This window comes from Ranitomeya imitator, chromosome 5 (genome assembly GCF_032444005.1).
Source record: "Ranitomeya imitator isolate aRanImi1 chromosome 5, aRanImi1.pri, whole genome shotgun sequence".
NCBI lineage: Eukaryota > Metazoa > Chordata > Amphibia > Anura > Dendrobatidae > Ranitomeya > Ranitomeya imitator.
In genome coordinates, this window is record NC_091286.1 from 68749288 (window position 1) to 68764647 (window position 15360).

The 15360-nt window shown below is 45.1% G+C and overlaps 1 protein-coding gene across 3 annotated transcripts in view; it reads left to right on the forward strand.

Annotated features, from left to right (window-relative positions):
• TASP1 (taspase 1) overlaps window positions 1–15360 on the forward strand; it is a 215769-nt gene that overhangs the window by 37331 nt on the left and 163078 nt on the right. For all 3 annotated transcript variants that reach the window (XM_069768773.1, XM_069768772.1, XM_069768774.1), the window contains 2 exons: window positions 13153–13221; window positions 13657–13777. In XM_069768773.1, the coding sequence (XP_069624874.1) occupies window positions 13153–13221; window positions 13657–13777 (190 nt within the window). The remainder of the gene's footprint in view (window positions 1–13152; window positions 13222–13656; window positions 13778–15360) is intronic.

Genomic DNA, 15360 nt, shown 5'->3' on the forward strand with positions numbered 1-15360 from the left:
AATAATAAAAAATCATCATATACTCACCTTCCGGCGCCTTTCCCGCTCCTCGCGACGCTCCGGTGAACGGTCCATGCATTGCGATCTTGCGAGATGATGACGTAGCGGTCTCGCGAGACTGCTACGTCATCATCTCGCGAGACCGCAATGTACTCTTGAGACCGGAGCGCGGGTAAACGCTTCCTGGATCCAGGGGCCAACGGGAGGCGAGTATATAACTATTTTTTATTTTAATTCTTTTTTTTAACAGGGATATGGTGCCCACATTGCTATATACTACGCGGGCTGGGCGATATACTACGCGCACTGGGCAATATACTACGCGGGCTGTGCAATATACAGTACTACGCGTGCTGGGCAATATAGTACTACGCAGGCTGGGCAATATACTATGTGGCTGGGCAATATACTATGTGACTGGGCAATATACTATGTGACTGGGCAATATACTACGTGGTTGGGCTATATAGTATGTGACTGGGCAATATACTTCATGGTTGGGCTATATACTACGTGGTTGGACTATATAGTACGTGACTGGGCAATATACTACGTGGTTGGGCTATATACTACGTGGGCTGTGCAATATACTACATGGGCTGTGCAATATAGTACGTGGACATGCATATTCTAGAATACCCGATGCGTTAGAATCGGGCCACCATCTAGTGTGTGTATATGTGTGTATATGTGTGTATGTGTGTATGTGTATATGTATATATATATATATATATATATATATATATATATATATATATATATATATATATATATATATATATATGTATATATGTATATATATATACAGTGGGGCAAAAAAGTATTTAGTCAGTCAGCAATAGTGCAAGTTCCACCACTTAAAAAGATGAGAGGCGTCTGTAATTTACATCATAGGTAGACCTCAACTATGGGAGACAAACTGAGAAAAAAAAATCCAGAAAATCACATTGTCTGTTTTTTTAACATTTTATTTGCATATTATGGTGGAAAATAAGTATTTGGTCAGAAACAAACAATCAAGATTTCTGGCTCTCACAGACCTGTAACTTCTTCTTTAAGAGTCTCCTCTTTCCTCCACTCATTACCTGTAGTAATGGCACCTGTTTAAACTTGTTATCAGTGTAAAAAGACACCTGTGCACACCCTCAAACAGTCTGACTCCAAACTCCACTATGGTGAAGACCAAAGAGCTGTCAAAGGACACCAGAAACGAAATTGTAGCCCTGCACCAGGCTGGGAAGACTGAATCTGCAATAGCCAACCAGCTTGGAGTGAAGAAATCAACAGTGGGAGCAATAATTAGAAAATAGAAGACATACAAGACCACTGATAATCTCCCTCGATCTGGGGCTCCACACAAAATCCCACCCCGTGGGGTCAGAATGATCACAAGAACGGTGAGCAAAAATCCCAGAACCACGCGGGGGGACCTAGTGAATATACTGCAGAGAGCTGGGACCAATGTAACAAGGCCTACCATAAGTAACACACTACGCCACCATGGACTCAGATCCTGCAGTGCCAGACGTGTCCCACTGCTTAAGCCAGTACATGTCCGGGCCCGTCTGAAGTTTGCTAGAGAGCATTTGGATGATCCAGAGGAGTTTTGGGAGAATGTCCTATGGTCTGATGAAACCAAACTGGAACTGTTTGGTAGAAACACAACTTGTCGTGTTTGGAGGAAAAAGAATACTGAGTTGCATCCATCAAACACCATACCTACTGTAAAGCATGGTGGTGGAAACATCATGCTTTGGGGCTGTTTCTCTGCAAAGGGGCCAGGACGACTGATCCGGGTACATGAAAGAATGAATGGGGCCATGTATCGTGAGATTTTGAGTGCAAACCTCCATCCATCAGCAAGGGCATTGAAGATGAAACGTGGCTGGGTCTTTCAACATGACAATGATCCAAAGCACACCGCCAGGGCAATGAAGGAGTGGCTTCGTAAGAAGCATTTCAAGGTCCTGGAGTGGCCTAGCCAGTCTCCAGATCTCAACCCTATAGAAAACCTTTGGAGGGAGTTGAAAGTCCGTGTTGCCAAGCGAAAAGCCAAAAACATCACTTCTCTAGAGGAGATCTACATGGAGGAATGAGCCAACATACCAACAACAGTGTGTGGCAACCTTGTGAAGACTTACAGAAAACGTTTGACCTCTGTCATTGCCAACAAAGGATATATTACAAAGTATTGAGATGAAATTTTGTTTCTGACCAAATACTTATTTTCCACCATAATATGCAAATAAAATGTTAAAAAAACAGACAATGTGATTTTCTGGATTTTTTTTTCTCAGTTTGTCTCCCATAGTTGAGGTCTACCTATGATGTAAATTACAGACACCTCATCTTTTTAAGTGGTGGAACTTGCACTATTGCTGACTGACTAAATACTTTTTTGCCCCACTGTATATATATACATATATACATACATATATATATATATATATATATATATATATATATATATATATATATATATATATATATATTTTATTTTTTGCTTTTGTCAACTTGTTTTGACTTCAGGTGCAGTATTGATGCATGGGGGAATTATTTCCTCATTTTATATTCACTACATGGTTCAGGGGTCTTTGTCAAAGCTGCCTAAAATGAATGTTTTCCCAAGTTTCCAAGAAAATCGAGGACATCTGCCTAGGTGGTCCAAATGGTTCTTATTTGTGGCTGTTGACCAGTTGTTGGGTTTGTTTTCTTTTTTTTTCTACCTGCAAGCTAACATTACATTCATTTGCTCTTTCTTTTTTGCTTTTGTTTTATTTTTTTCATGGCAGAAGAGGAAATAAGGTTGTCATGTGTAAAAGAATGCATACTTTTTTCCCATATATGTGTGTAATTCACTTACTCCTTGTAATTCAGATTGCACGCACATGCCAGCGTGTTACACACCGGAAAAGTATGTGCTTCCATCTCCGAAAGGAATGAACCTTTCACTGCACCAGCCAAGGCCACTTTCTTCTGGAGTCGTTGTCTGACACCGGCATCTTTATTACACAACCTGTATTTTCATTAGTCTGTACTTGGCTCAGGAAAAAAATGCATCCTTTCATTGGAGCTGAATACCGAAAGCACATGGTCTGAAATGTAATTTTAGGGGAAATGATTACTGCTGGCGTGTGTGTGACCGGTACAGTGTCTGAATTTCTCCCTTGTTTGAAAATCCAGCTAAAATGTAAGCTTGGCAAATGAGGAGACAGATATGGCAACAGAGACGTTCGGGAGAATATTTATTTGGAGCTGGGGAAGGATTTTTTAAGGAGTCCTGCTTTTTACTAGACTGGCTGTTATTTTTTTTGTTAAGGCATTATTTCCTGTTCCTACTCGTATACAGTACAGGTGGCTATTTTGAAGAACCTAGAATATAAGACATAATTTCAGTTGTTTCACACTTTTTTGATAAGTATATAATTCCACATGTGTTAATTTATAGTTTTGATGCCTTCAGTGTGAATTTACTATTTTCATAGTCATGAAAATACAGAAAAATCTTTAAATGAGAAGGTGTGTCCAAACGTTTGGTCTGTACTGTATGTGTGAGGCGCGTGATCTTCATGCAGTGGCATTCTTCACCCACATCCCTACCAATTTTGTGATAACTTTAAGATGAATCACAGCTCAAAAATCAAGATGTTAACATGCCAGACATATATTAATCAGAAGCCGTGAATGCAAAACCAGCTTGTCCAAATGTTTCCCAAATGTGATATTCCTATTCAGGAAGAAGTAGTCTATGTCTTTCATTTTTATCCTATGGCGTGACGTGTGTGCATATGTGTATGTGTGTGTATATATATATATATATATATATATATATATATATATATATATATATATATAGTAAGGATTTCACTCACTCAGCTGCGACGGCTGACACTCAGGAGACGTGTTCCTTTAAAGTTCACTGGGTTTATTGCTTCATAAACCATGTGGCAAATAACAGAAAGCAAAATGGGCCTTTGGTTCAGGCAAAGAAAAGCAAGTGTCCAGTTCATCTGGCTCAGTCCTGAAGCCGTGACACACTCAGGAGGGTTTCACCTCCACACATATCTGCTGTGTAAAGGATTAGCCAGTCTTATAAAGAGCTAACCCCACCCAGTAACCCATCACATGATTAGCCATGTGGCCCTATGTTCCACATGGAAACTGAAGTCCTGCAGGGCTAAGAACCAACGGGTGACTCTAGCATTTCTTCCTTTCGTTTCTCTCATCCACCTAAGCGGGGCATGGTCAGATACCAGTCTAAATTTACGTCCCAGCAGATAGTACCGCAATGTGTCCACTGCCCATTTTATGGCCAAGCACTCCTTCTCAACGACTGAGTAGTTCTTTTCAGATGAGGACAGCTTCCTACTCAGATAGAGAACAGGATGCTCCTCCCCATGTAGTTCTTGGGAAAGGACTGCTCCCACCCCAACATCTGAGGCATCTGTCTGAAGAATAAACTCTTTCTTGAAGTTTGGGGCCATCAGAACGGGTTGCTTACACAAAGCGTTTTTCATTTCTTGGAAGGCTGACTCTGTTTCTTCGGACCACTTAACCATTACTGATTTTGTCCCTTTTAGCAGGTCAGTCAGAGGCGCAGCCATCGTGGCGAAGTTTGGGATGAACCTCCTGTAATATCCCACGATTCCCAGGAAGGCTTTAACTTGTTTCTTGGAAACTGGTTTTGGCCATGTTTTGATTGCCTCCACTTTATTGATTTGGGGTTTTATTTCTCCATGACCCACTATGTATCCAAGGTACTTAGCTTCTTCTTTACCCAAGGCGCACTTCTTCGGGTTTATAGTAAATCCGGCCTCTCTTATAGCATCCAACACCGCTTGGACTTTGTCCAGATGACTCTCCCAGTCCGGGCTAAAGATGACGATATCATCTAGGTACGCAGCAGCGTAGGCCTTATGGGGTGCAAGGACTCTATCCATAGCCCTCTGGAAGGTCGCCGGAGCTCCCTGTAGGCCAAACGGCATCCGGGCATATTGGAAGCATCCATCAGGTGTCGAAAAGGCCGTCTTCTCGTTGGCTTCCTGTGCCATGGGGATCTGCCAATACCCCTTTGTCAAATCCAAGGTGGATATATATCTGGCGTGCCCAAGCCTTTCGATGAGCTCATCAATACGGGACATGGGATAAGCGTCGAACTTGGAGACTTCATTCAACTTCCGATAGTCGTTGCAAAACCTCCACTCTCCATCAGGTTTTGGGACCAGGACAATTGGGCTCGACCAACCGCTCTTGGATTCCTCAATGACCCCAAGCCTCAACATACGCTCCACTTCCTTGGAGATAACTTCTCGACGAGCCTCAGGAATACGATAAGGTTTCACATTCACCCGCACATGTGGCTCTGTTAGGACCTCGTGCTCTATGACCTTCGTGTATCCTGGCAATTCTGAAAACAGGTCCCTGTTTTTCTGGAGTAACTCCCGGCACTGCTGTTTCTGGGTCTTTTATAGCGTCTCTGCTATAGTAACCGCTCCAACCTCACCTTCTGGGTTGCTTAACAATGATGGAGTTGCTGTCGGCTCTCTATCTTGCCATGGCTTGATGAGGTTGACATGGTAAACTTGGAATGGTTTCCGTCTTCCTGGTTGGTGAATTTTATAATTTACCTCACCAAGTTTCTCGACAACCTCATATGGCCCTTGCCATTTGGCCAAGAACTTGCTTTCCACCGTTGGAACTAACACAAGAACTCGGTCTCCCGGATTGAACTGCCTCACTCTTGCAGACCGGTTGTAGACCCTGGCTTGAGCTTCTTGTGCTTGGAGAAGGTGTTCTTTCACGATAGGCATCACCTTTGCAATCCTCTGCTGCATCAGGGCCACATGCTCAATGACGCTTCTGTGGGGTGTGACTTCGGCCTCCCAGGTTTCCTTGGCTATATCCAGGAGTCCTCGTGGATGTCGGCCATATAGAAGCTCAAACGGTGAGAACCCTGTGGAGGCCTGTGGAACTTCACGAATGGAAAACATCAGATAGGGTAAGAGACAATCCCAGTCTCTACCGTCTTTCTCTATAGCTTTTCTCAGCATGCTCTTTAGTGTCTTGTTAAACCTCTCAACAAGGCCATCTGACTGGGGATGGTACACCGAGGTCCTCAACTGGGAGATCTTCAGGGCTTTGCATAACTCCCTCATCACCTTGCTCATGAAAGGTGTACCCTGGTCAGTCAGGATCTCCTTTGGCAGACCTGTCCGGGAAAAGACATGGACCAACTCGCGGGCTATGCTTTTTGAGGAAGAATTTCTCAAGGGAATTGCCTCAGGATAGCGTGTGGCATAGTCCAGGATGACTAATATATACTGATGGCCCCGAGCTGATTTAACTAAGGGACCGACCAAGTCTATGGCAATTCTCTCGAACGGTACCTCAATAATGGGCAGTGGCACAAGGGGGTTCCGGAAATGAGGAGTAGGAGCAATTAGCTGACATGTAGGGCAGGACCTGCAATAGTTCACTATTTCCCGGTGACACCCAGGCCAATAGAACCTCTGCACAACCCGTTCCTGCGTTTTTTCCACCCCCAGGTGTCAACCCAAGATGTGTGAATGGGCCATGTCCAACACTTTCCGTCTATACGGACCCGGCACTATCAACTGCTCTACCAACTCCTCCCGTATTTTCGTGACACGGTACAACAACTCCCCCCTCAACAGAATATGGGGAAATCTTGTGTCTGCCCCCGGCTCCTGTACCACCCCGTCAATAACTGTGACATTATTAAAGGCTTCCCTCAGAGTGAGGTCCCTATGTTGGGCAGTCCCAAAATTTTCACCGGTAACTTCTAACTCCAGAATGTCAGATGTAGGGGATACTTCCTCCTCATCCCCAACCAGAACACAAAAAGGAAAACTGTCTGTCTCTGGGTGTGGCGATACCCTTCCAGGGTTCACTGGTTCCCTGCCAGGGAGCTCAGAACCATTTCCCCACAAATCCCAAAACAAACAGAAATCCCGGCCAATAATTATAGGGTGCAACAAGTCCTGAACCACGCCGACTATGTGGGACTCAGTGCCACATGCCGTTTCAATGTCCACCCTGGCCATAGGGTAGTCCTTTGCATCACCATGTATGCACCGCACTCCGACCTTCTTTCCTGGGAGCAGGTGGAGAGGAAAAGTGGCCCTCACCAGGGTCACTAGGCTCCCCGAGTCTAACAGTGCCGTTACTGCTCGACCGTTCACCTTTACGGGACACGCTTGAGGTCCCTCGTTGGATGGAGAGTTCACACTACAGGCTGGATACGCATAGTATGAACAACGGCGTCCCATGCTGCAGTCCATCTGCTCAGTGGTTTGGGAACAACGGGCAGCTATATGTCCTGGCTTGTGGCACCTCCAACAAATAATATCACCCGTGGGGACCTTGGGCACCACCTCCCCCGCCCTTTGTGACCTTGGACGCACCACCCCTTTTTGGGACTCAGCTGCCTTCTGGGACCCCCAGTACGGCATGGGCTGCCTCCCGAAGGAGCCTTCCAACCCTTGGTATCTCTCAACCAGTCCGATCAGCTCGTCGGCATTCTGGGGATCACCCTGGGCAACCCAAGACTGTATAGGCCTCGGGAGGGAATGGACAAACCGATCCATCATCACCCGTTCTACCATCTGTGCAGGCGCAGAGGATTCTGGCTGCAGCCATTTCTGGACCATGTGCAACAGATCAAACATTTGGGAACGAGGTGGTTTGTCCCGGTGATAGCCCCAGGAGTGAACTCGCTGTGCCCTGACAGTCAGTGTCACCCCCAAACGTGCGAGAATCTCGGCTTTCAATTTGTGATACTCTTTGGCATCCTGCAAGGTCAAATCATAGTACGCCTTCTGGGGTTCTCCCGTCAGGTATGGCGCAAGTACCTCTGCCCACTGCTCTGGCGGAAGTTTTTCCCTCTCAGCGACCCTCTCAAACACCGTCAGGAAGGCCTCAACATCATCCCCGGGAGTCATTTTCTGCAATGCGCGTCTTACCGTCTTCCGGACGTGGGTGTCATCAGCCAAACCTGGGGTTGGGGCGCTCGCCTTGCCCTGGATGGCGGTTGCCAGAAGCTGCATCTGCTGCTGATGCTCCTGCTGGCTCTGCTGCATCTGCTGCCGTTGCTCCTGCTGACTCTGCCGTTGCTCCTGCTGGCTCTGTTGTATCTGCTGCATCAACAGCCTGTTGGTCTCTTGCTGCCTTTGCTCCTGCTGGCTCTGCCTTTTCTCCTGCTGTGACTGCATCTGGACCAAGTGTTTCAGCAGGTCCTCCATTTTCTCCGGCAATGCTTGCTGGCTTGCAACAGCCTTGACCCAGGACATTCAAAAATAAACTCACGTCTCCGCTGGGAACGCTGCTCGCACGTCTACCACCAATTGTAAGGATTTCACTCACTCAGCTGCGACGGCTGACACTCAGGAGACGTGTTCCTTTAAAGTTCACTGGGTTTATTGCTTCATAAACCATGTGGCAAATAACAGAAAGCAAAATGGGCCTTTGGTTCAGGCAAAGAAAAGCAAGTGTCCAGTTCATCCGGCTCAGTCCTGAAGCCGTGACACACTCAGGAGGGTTTCACCTCCACACATATCTGCTGTGTAAAGGATTAGCCAGTCTTATAAAGAGCTAACCCCACCCAGTAACCCATCACATGATTAGCCATGTGGTCTGACATTACCACAGGTCCTGAAACACATATACAAGATTATGTGCAAGAAAGGAATACTCCGGGCTACATTACAGCAACCAGGCACTTATGTGGCACATACCTCCCATCGACTACAAACCCTTTAGCCATGCTACAATATATATATATATATATATATATATATATACACGTCACGCTGTGTGTGTGTGTGTGTGTGTGTGTATATATATATATATATATATATATATATATATATATATATATATATATATATACCGATTGTCTGACACTGGGTGAAGAGCTTTGTTTCCCGCTTCAGGAGGTAGCCTTGGGGTTTTCTGCTTTATCGTTCTCGGGGGTCTTTCAGTGTGATTATGGCCACTGCTGAATCCAGGCCCGGGGTCTCTGTTTAGCACGATGTCCTTCAGCTCTTTGGCCAGGAGGCTGACCCCTTGTTTGTTGAGGTGTTTATCATCGTGCAGGTGACTGTTGTTTATGGAGAGGTGTTGTGCCAGGGTCACGTTTGGCACAGTTTTGATCTCTTCAGTCAGTTCTGCATTGATGGCTTGGGTGGTTGGCCTGGGTATGTCCTTTCTTGGAAGCAGCGATGACAGAATGATTTTACTGTCCGGGAATTTTAGGTTTGCCATCTTTGCCAGGTTGATCAGTTGTTCTGCGATCTGCTGGTCTGGCAGATTGTTTGTACCCGTGTGTATAATAATGTGCTTTGGGTTGGTAAACTGTGGTTTACTGATGACCTCTGTCACCTGTTCAATACTTGCACAGCAGATTGTACGGACCTGTTTTCCTGGGAATAGCCGCTGTGTATTTAGGTACTTCCCATTTGAGTCCATTATTAGGACAATATCAGGACTTTGTGATGTCTTGGGTGGGCTACAGTGCTGCTGACGGGGGTCTGTGGTGCTGGCTTTGCTGGTGGCTGGTTCTCTTCTCTCTTCTATCTCTCTAGTTTCAGGATTTGAGTCCATTATTAGGACAGTATCAGGACTTTGCGATGTCTTGGGTGGGCTAAGGTGCTGCTGTCGGTGCAGGGGAAGGTAGTTGGGACAATACTGATACTTCTGTTGATTACATGACCTTGGCAAGGTTGACTCTCCGTGACCTTCCCCCTTTTTCCCTTGAATAAACACGCCACACCAGTACTTTTGGATAATAACGGCCACAGCAGCCAATTTTTTTATTATTATTAATAATAATAATAATAATAATAATTAAAGACACTTGGTGGGGCCCTCAAAGCTAACCCGATCCTGGTCTGGTGATTAAACCGTCGGCATTGCCTCTTCCCTCCCAGCCTTACTTCCAGCCGCGTTTTTCCTCCCGGCTCGGAAGCACCATGAATTGAGGGAAGAGGTTGCCTCCACACCGTTAAACCTGTACCCGACTTCCATCGTCGGGTACCCACCCATCGGTACCGCGCACCCGACCTCCAACATCGGGTGGCCCTCCGGGTCCCATGATAATGTGACCCCGACTTGCCTCGTCGTGTATCACCCAAGTCTCACCAGACCACCAACAACCAGTAACCATCCACTGTAGGGGGGTCCCGCAATGCAAGAACCCCCCCCCCCCCCCCATTCCGAACATTTTTTTCCAGCTTCGAGGACCCACCAGCGCTCAAATCACTATTCCATTGATTACAACAGAACCTCAGGCTCACGAAGAGCTTGTTTCCCAGCTGTCCTGGGAGTGAAAAGAGGGTTACTGCTCCTCCCTGCGTCCTTTTATCCCCCTTGATCTCCCTCCTTCTCCCCCGTGCCTAGGTCACTTCCCTTATGTCATTTTCCCCTTTGTCAGTCCTTTACTTCCTCCCCCCCCCTCCTTCCTTGCTGTTCTCCCTGCCTTTTTCCCAAATTCCCAATCACCTGGTCACTGGCAACCTGCCCCGGTCATGCCCCCCTCCTTCCGACCCTCCGTGCCTCATCCGAGGGTTACTTTATTGTCCTAGCAGTAATTTGCATGTCTAGTACATTTCTAATTGTCTCTTCAGAAAGGAAGAGGACAAGAACTCTAGCACCACCTATCGGAAAGTAGCGATCCTAAAAGTCAATGTCGACCCTTTAACGAGCCTTGTCACATGACTTGGGATAATACCCTAACCAGAATCTCAGTTTGCAGACACTGTGCTTTGGGGTACTGCCCTCATCAGTACAAAGTGGAGATCTGGTTTGGCTGAGTGAGAGGCGTCAGACCGTTATCCAAGAAGTTTGATTTCTCCTTGCGGAGTTTGACATGCTTAGCATGCCGAGATGAAGAGACTTAAAGCCGCAATGCTCCTTTGGGAAATATGCAAATTGTCTCTTCAGAGAGGAAGAGGACTAGAACTCTAGTGCCACCTATTGGAAGTAGCAATCCTAAAAGTCAATGTCGACCCTTTAACGAGCCTTGTCACATGACTTAGGATAAAAGCCGAACCAGACTCTCAGTTTTGCAGACAGTGTTGTGCATTCCCACTCAGATAAGCCTTAAAGGGACACTGTCACCTGAATTTGGAGGGAACAATCTTCAGCCATGGAGGCGGGGTTTTTGATTGACCCTTTCCTTACCCGCTGGCTGCATGCTGGCTGTAATATTGGATTGAAGTTCATTCTCTGTCCTCCATAGTACACGCCTGCGCAAGGCAAGATTGCCTTGTGCAGGCATGTACTACGGAGGACAGAGAATGAACTTCAATCCAATATTGCAGCCAGCATGCAGCCAGCGGGTAAGGAAAGGGTAAATCAAAAACCCCAGAACCCCGCCTCCATGGCTGAAGATTGTTCCCTCCAAATTCAGGTGACAGTGTCCCTTTAAAGACGTTTTTAGAAAGCCCCTTTCCCCAAACAAACTGTCTGTGCGCTCACTCCTCGGGTCCAATGCCTTATTTGCACTGCTGCTTCGGGTGCCTCTTATTGTCTGCATCACTGACATTACGTCAAAAGCGCTGCAACTGATCAGTGAGCTCGGCACTTTCCTTGAGGAGACTGCACAATGCGCTAAACTGGCTGATTGGCTGCATTGATGTTAATATGACGTCAGAACTGCAGACAATAACGGACACCAGGAGCAGAGGAGTAGACTCTGAGCTGGACCTGGGGAGGGTGAGTAAAATACATGGTGGTGTTGTTTTTTTCTCTTCAAACAGACTAGCCTGGGGACAAAGGTTTTCTGAAAACCCATTCACAGGTGAACATAGGTGTTCATTCACTTTATGACCAGTACCCTTCGACGTGCTGAGATTGACAAAGTCACTGAATAGTTGTATTATCTGATGTATTATTGCATCCCTTTTAATTTTTCCATTGACATTGGTGCTCCCAGCCATTGGAATTTGCAGAAAACATCTTAGGCTGGTGGCTACTCTGCAGGTAAGGCCTCTTTCACACTTCCGACTGTTCAGATCCGTCGCAATCCGTCGTTTTGGGAAAAAAACGGATCCTACAAATGTGCCCGCAGGATCCGTTTTTTTTCCCCATAGACTTGTATTAGCGACGGATCACGACAGATGGCCACACATTGCGTCCGTCGGGCGATGGATCCGTCGTGTTTTGGCGGACCGTCGTCTGGAAAAAACGTTCAATGTAACGTTTTTTGTCTGCGTCGGAAAAACGTGTCGCCACGGATCCTGCGGCATACGTCGTTGACTAGAATGGAAGCCTATGGACGCAGGATCTGTCGTGACACGTTGTATGACGGAATCCAGCGCTGGAATCCGTTTTTTTACACTGAGCATGCTCAGAATCAGGAATTTGTAGCCAATTGGCCAGACAGGCCCCAAATCTATATAAACCTGGCCTGGGGCGTCACCCCCAAATGTGCCAGCAAGACTCCTGCCAGCCTGAAGACAGCCAGCCAGTCAATATATTGGTTTCCCTATTTTCCAGTAGTCAATCACATTTGGGAGACTCCCATTTTTAGACATGGGAAACGAATCCGTCAAAAAAACGGATGAAATGGATGGTAAAAACGGACAAAACGGATGCAACGGATCCAGTTTTTCGACGGAACCGTCTAGCGGATCCATCAAAATACTGGATGCGTTGCATCCGTTTTCACTATTTTTGACGCATCCGTCGATACGTTGCGCCGATGCATTGTGACGGATTAAAAAAAACGGAAGTGTGAAAGTAGCCTAAGAAGCAGTGAGGGCAGCAGAGCACCGTATCAGTACTATTCTTCTTCATTTTAGGATTAGTTTTTAATGTGATATTTGGTTTGTTGCCAGAAACGCAGGGACCCCAATGACTTGTATTCATGTTGTAAAGTGGCATCAGACTCTGAGCCCTAATGCTCCAGATTAGAGTCTATGATCGCCCCGAAATCCTTTATCTTTGGATCTTAACCTGTTTTGTTTGAAGGTAAACTCATCTGACTCCCTGCTTTATACAATATCCATAAGTTGAAGCATTGATAATATGCCAAGAAGTACGACCAACTTATGACATCCCATAATTCATCATATTTCTTACTGAAGTGCATTGTCTTACTGACTATGACGCTCGTGTGTCTTCATTATGCAGGCAATTGAAAAGCTCCAAGCTGGTGAGCTGGCCACAGATGCTGTTACTGCAGCTTTGGTGGAGTTGGAGGTATGTGTGATTATAGCATGTCAGATTATACCGTAGTAAAAAAAAACATAAACCAGAAAGTATGTAATATACGCAATATCAGGTGCCTGAGTCTTCCCACCGTTGTTCTTGTGCGCAATGTAAGAGAGAGCGGAGTGTGAAGGAGGTTGGCTAACTGCTTACTTATCTATTTTTGCAAGGACTGTGGCAGAGATGGGGGCTGGTTTGGCTTTAGAAATAAAGTCCCCAGCTAGCCCCCAACACACACTGCCATGTCACGTGCAAACATTGGAACTGCTGTCTTTCGTCAAGCTAAAAAAAGCGGCAAGCACGGGATCGGAGAACCTGGCCTACCTAAACTATATTAGTAACGTGGATGATTTACTATTGAAAGCTAACATCTATGTTTTTTCTCTGCCGTGAAATTTCCCTTTTGGATTATTTTTCCTTGTGTAGGACTCCCCCTTCACAAATGCTGGGATGGGTTCAAATTTGAATCTACTGGGAGAAATCGAATGTGACGCCAGTATCATGGATGGAAAGTCTTTAAGCTTTGGAGCAGTTGGATCTTTGAGTGGTATGGTCCAGGATAATTATTTTTATCATCTGGAATCTATTTAGAGATTGAAATCGATGACTTAAAAATTAATGTATCTAATGTAATGTAAATTAGAACAATTTCAAAAGGACTTAGTGGCAAGTGTTGGTAATAGGGCAGCTCAGTGGTTAGCACATGTGTTCAAATCCCACCAAGGACAACATCTGCAAGGAGGTTGTCTGTTTTCCCATTGTTTGCAAGGGGTTACTCCGGGTCTCCGGTTTTCTCCCACACTCCAGACATACTGAATTTAGATTATGATCCCCAATGGAGACAGTGATGCTGATGCTAAAACGCTGTAAAATATGATGACGCTATAAAATATCACATATCACCAGGTATTATTTGGCAGTGTAAAAAGCTACAAACACTTATTTGCAAAATGTCCAGGTTATCCCATAGCAAGTCTTCACTAACACTCAAAGTTTGAAACTGTTGGTTGATAAGGCCAATGATTGACTTTGTTCACACCTTCATTAGTTATTTCTAATGTACCAATCAGTCTTTATACAGAACAAAAAATAAAAAGACTTGGTGGATACCTTAAAAAAAAAAAAATTGTTGGACCCTATTGACTGTACTGGGACTAGTTTGGCTTCCGTAATGGAACGTGACTTTTTAATGGCCAAATTAGAACGGCATATTTTTGTTTTTACCAAAATCGCCTTTGGACATAGATGGAAACAGGTTTAGATTTACACTGGCAATTTGTTAGTTGTCAGTTTCCAGCTAGGCTAGACTGAATAAAGTACCACACATAACCCATTCTATTGATCAAAAACACATAATAAGGTCAGAAAGTGTAAAAATCTTTTTAGGTTTATTAATGAAAAATATTAAAATATATCAAATCAGAGTAATACAAAAAAGCAAGTAATATTAAGGGGTAATAATTAGAGAAGTGTAGCAATATTTAATCCTAAATAGAGTAACATATGCAACACTGATGTGAAGAAGTTTGTTTATTTAATACACACTATAGAAATTTAGTGAACATCATAGCTGCATCTATATATTAAATAGTCCCATCAGGGGTCCTTATAAAATGCTGCTATTAAGGATGCAGCAAGATTGCTCAGACAAAATACAACAGTACGCACTACGTAAATGTATCTGTATATAAAGGTGTCCCAAGGGAATCGGGCATAAATGAAATGCAATAGTGTGTGCAGTATAGCCAAAGTTATAAATAAGGTGCAATAAATAGTGCGTGTTGTGCAAGTAAATTATGGGTGCATATGTAAGAGCAAAACTCACATGATGTAAGAGCTGTAAACCCCAGCCTGCCACCTCAACGTGCGTTTTGCCAGTCTTCACCAATAGCTGTTACTACGCAGGCTTCGGTGGCACCATGTTAGAGGAGGAATTTTTTTTTTCCTATATAAAGATGGTGCCGCCAGCACCTGCTCAATAGCAGCTATCAACTCACCGATAGCTTCTACTGCGCAGGCTCGGCTGGCGCCATTTTCAAACAGTGCCTGAAGAAGGGGAGTTTTTTTCCAAGAAACATATAAAATATTCATTATGTAAACTAGGGGGTAGGTCATTGAGGTATCAGTGAC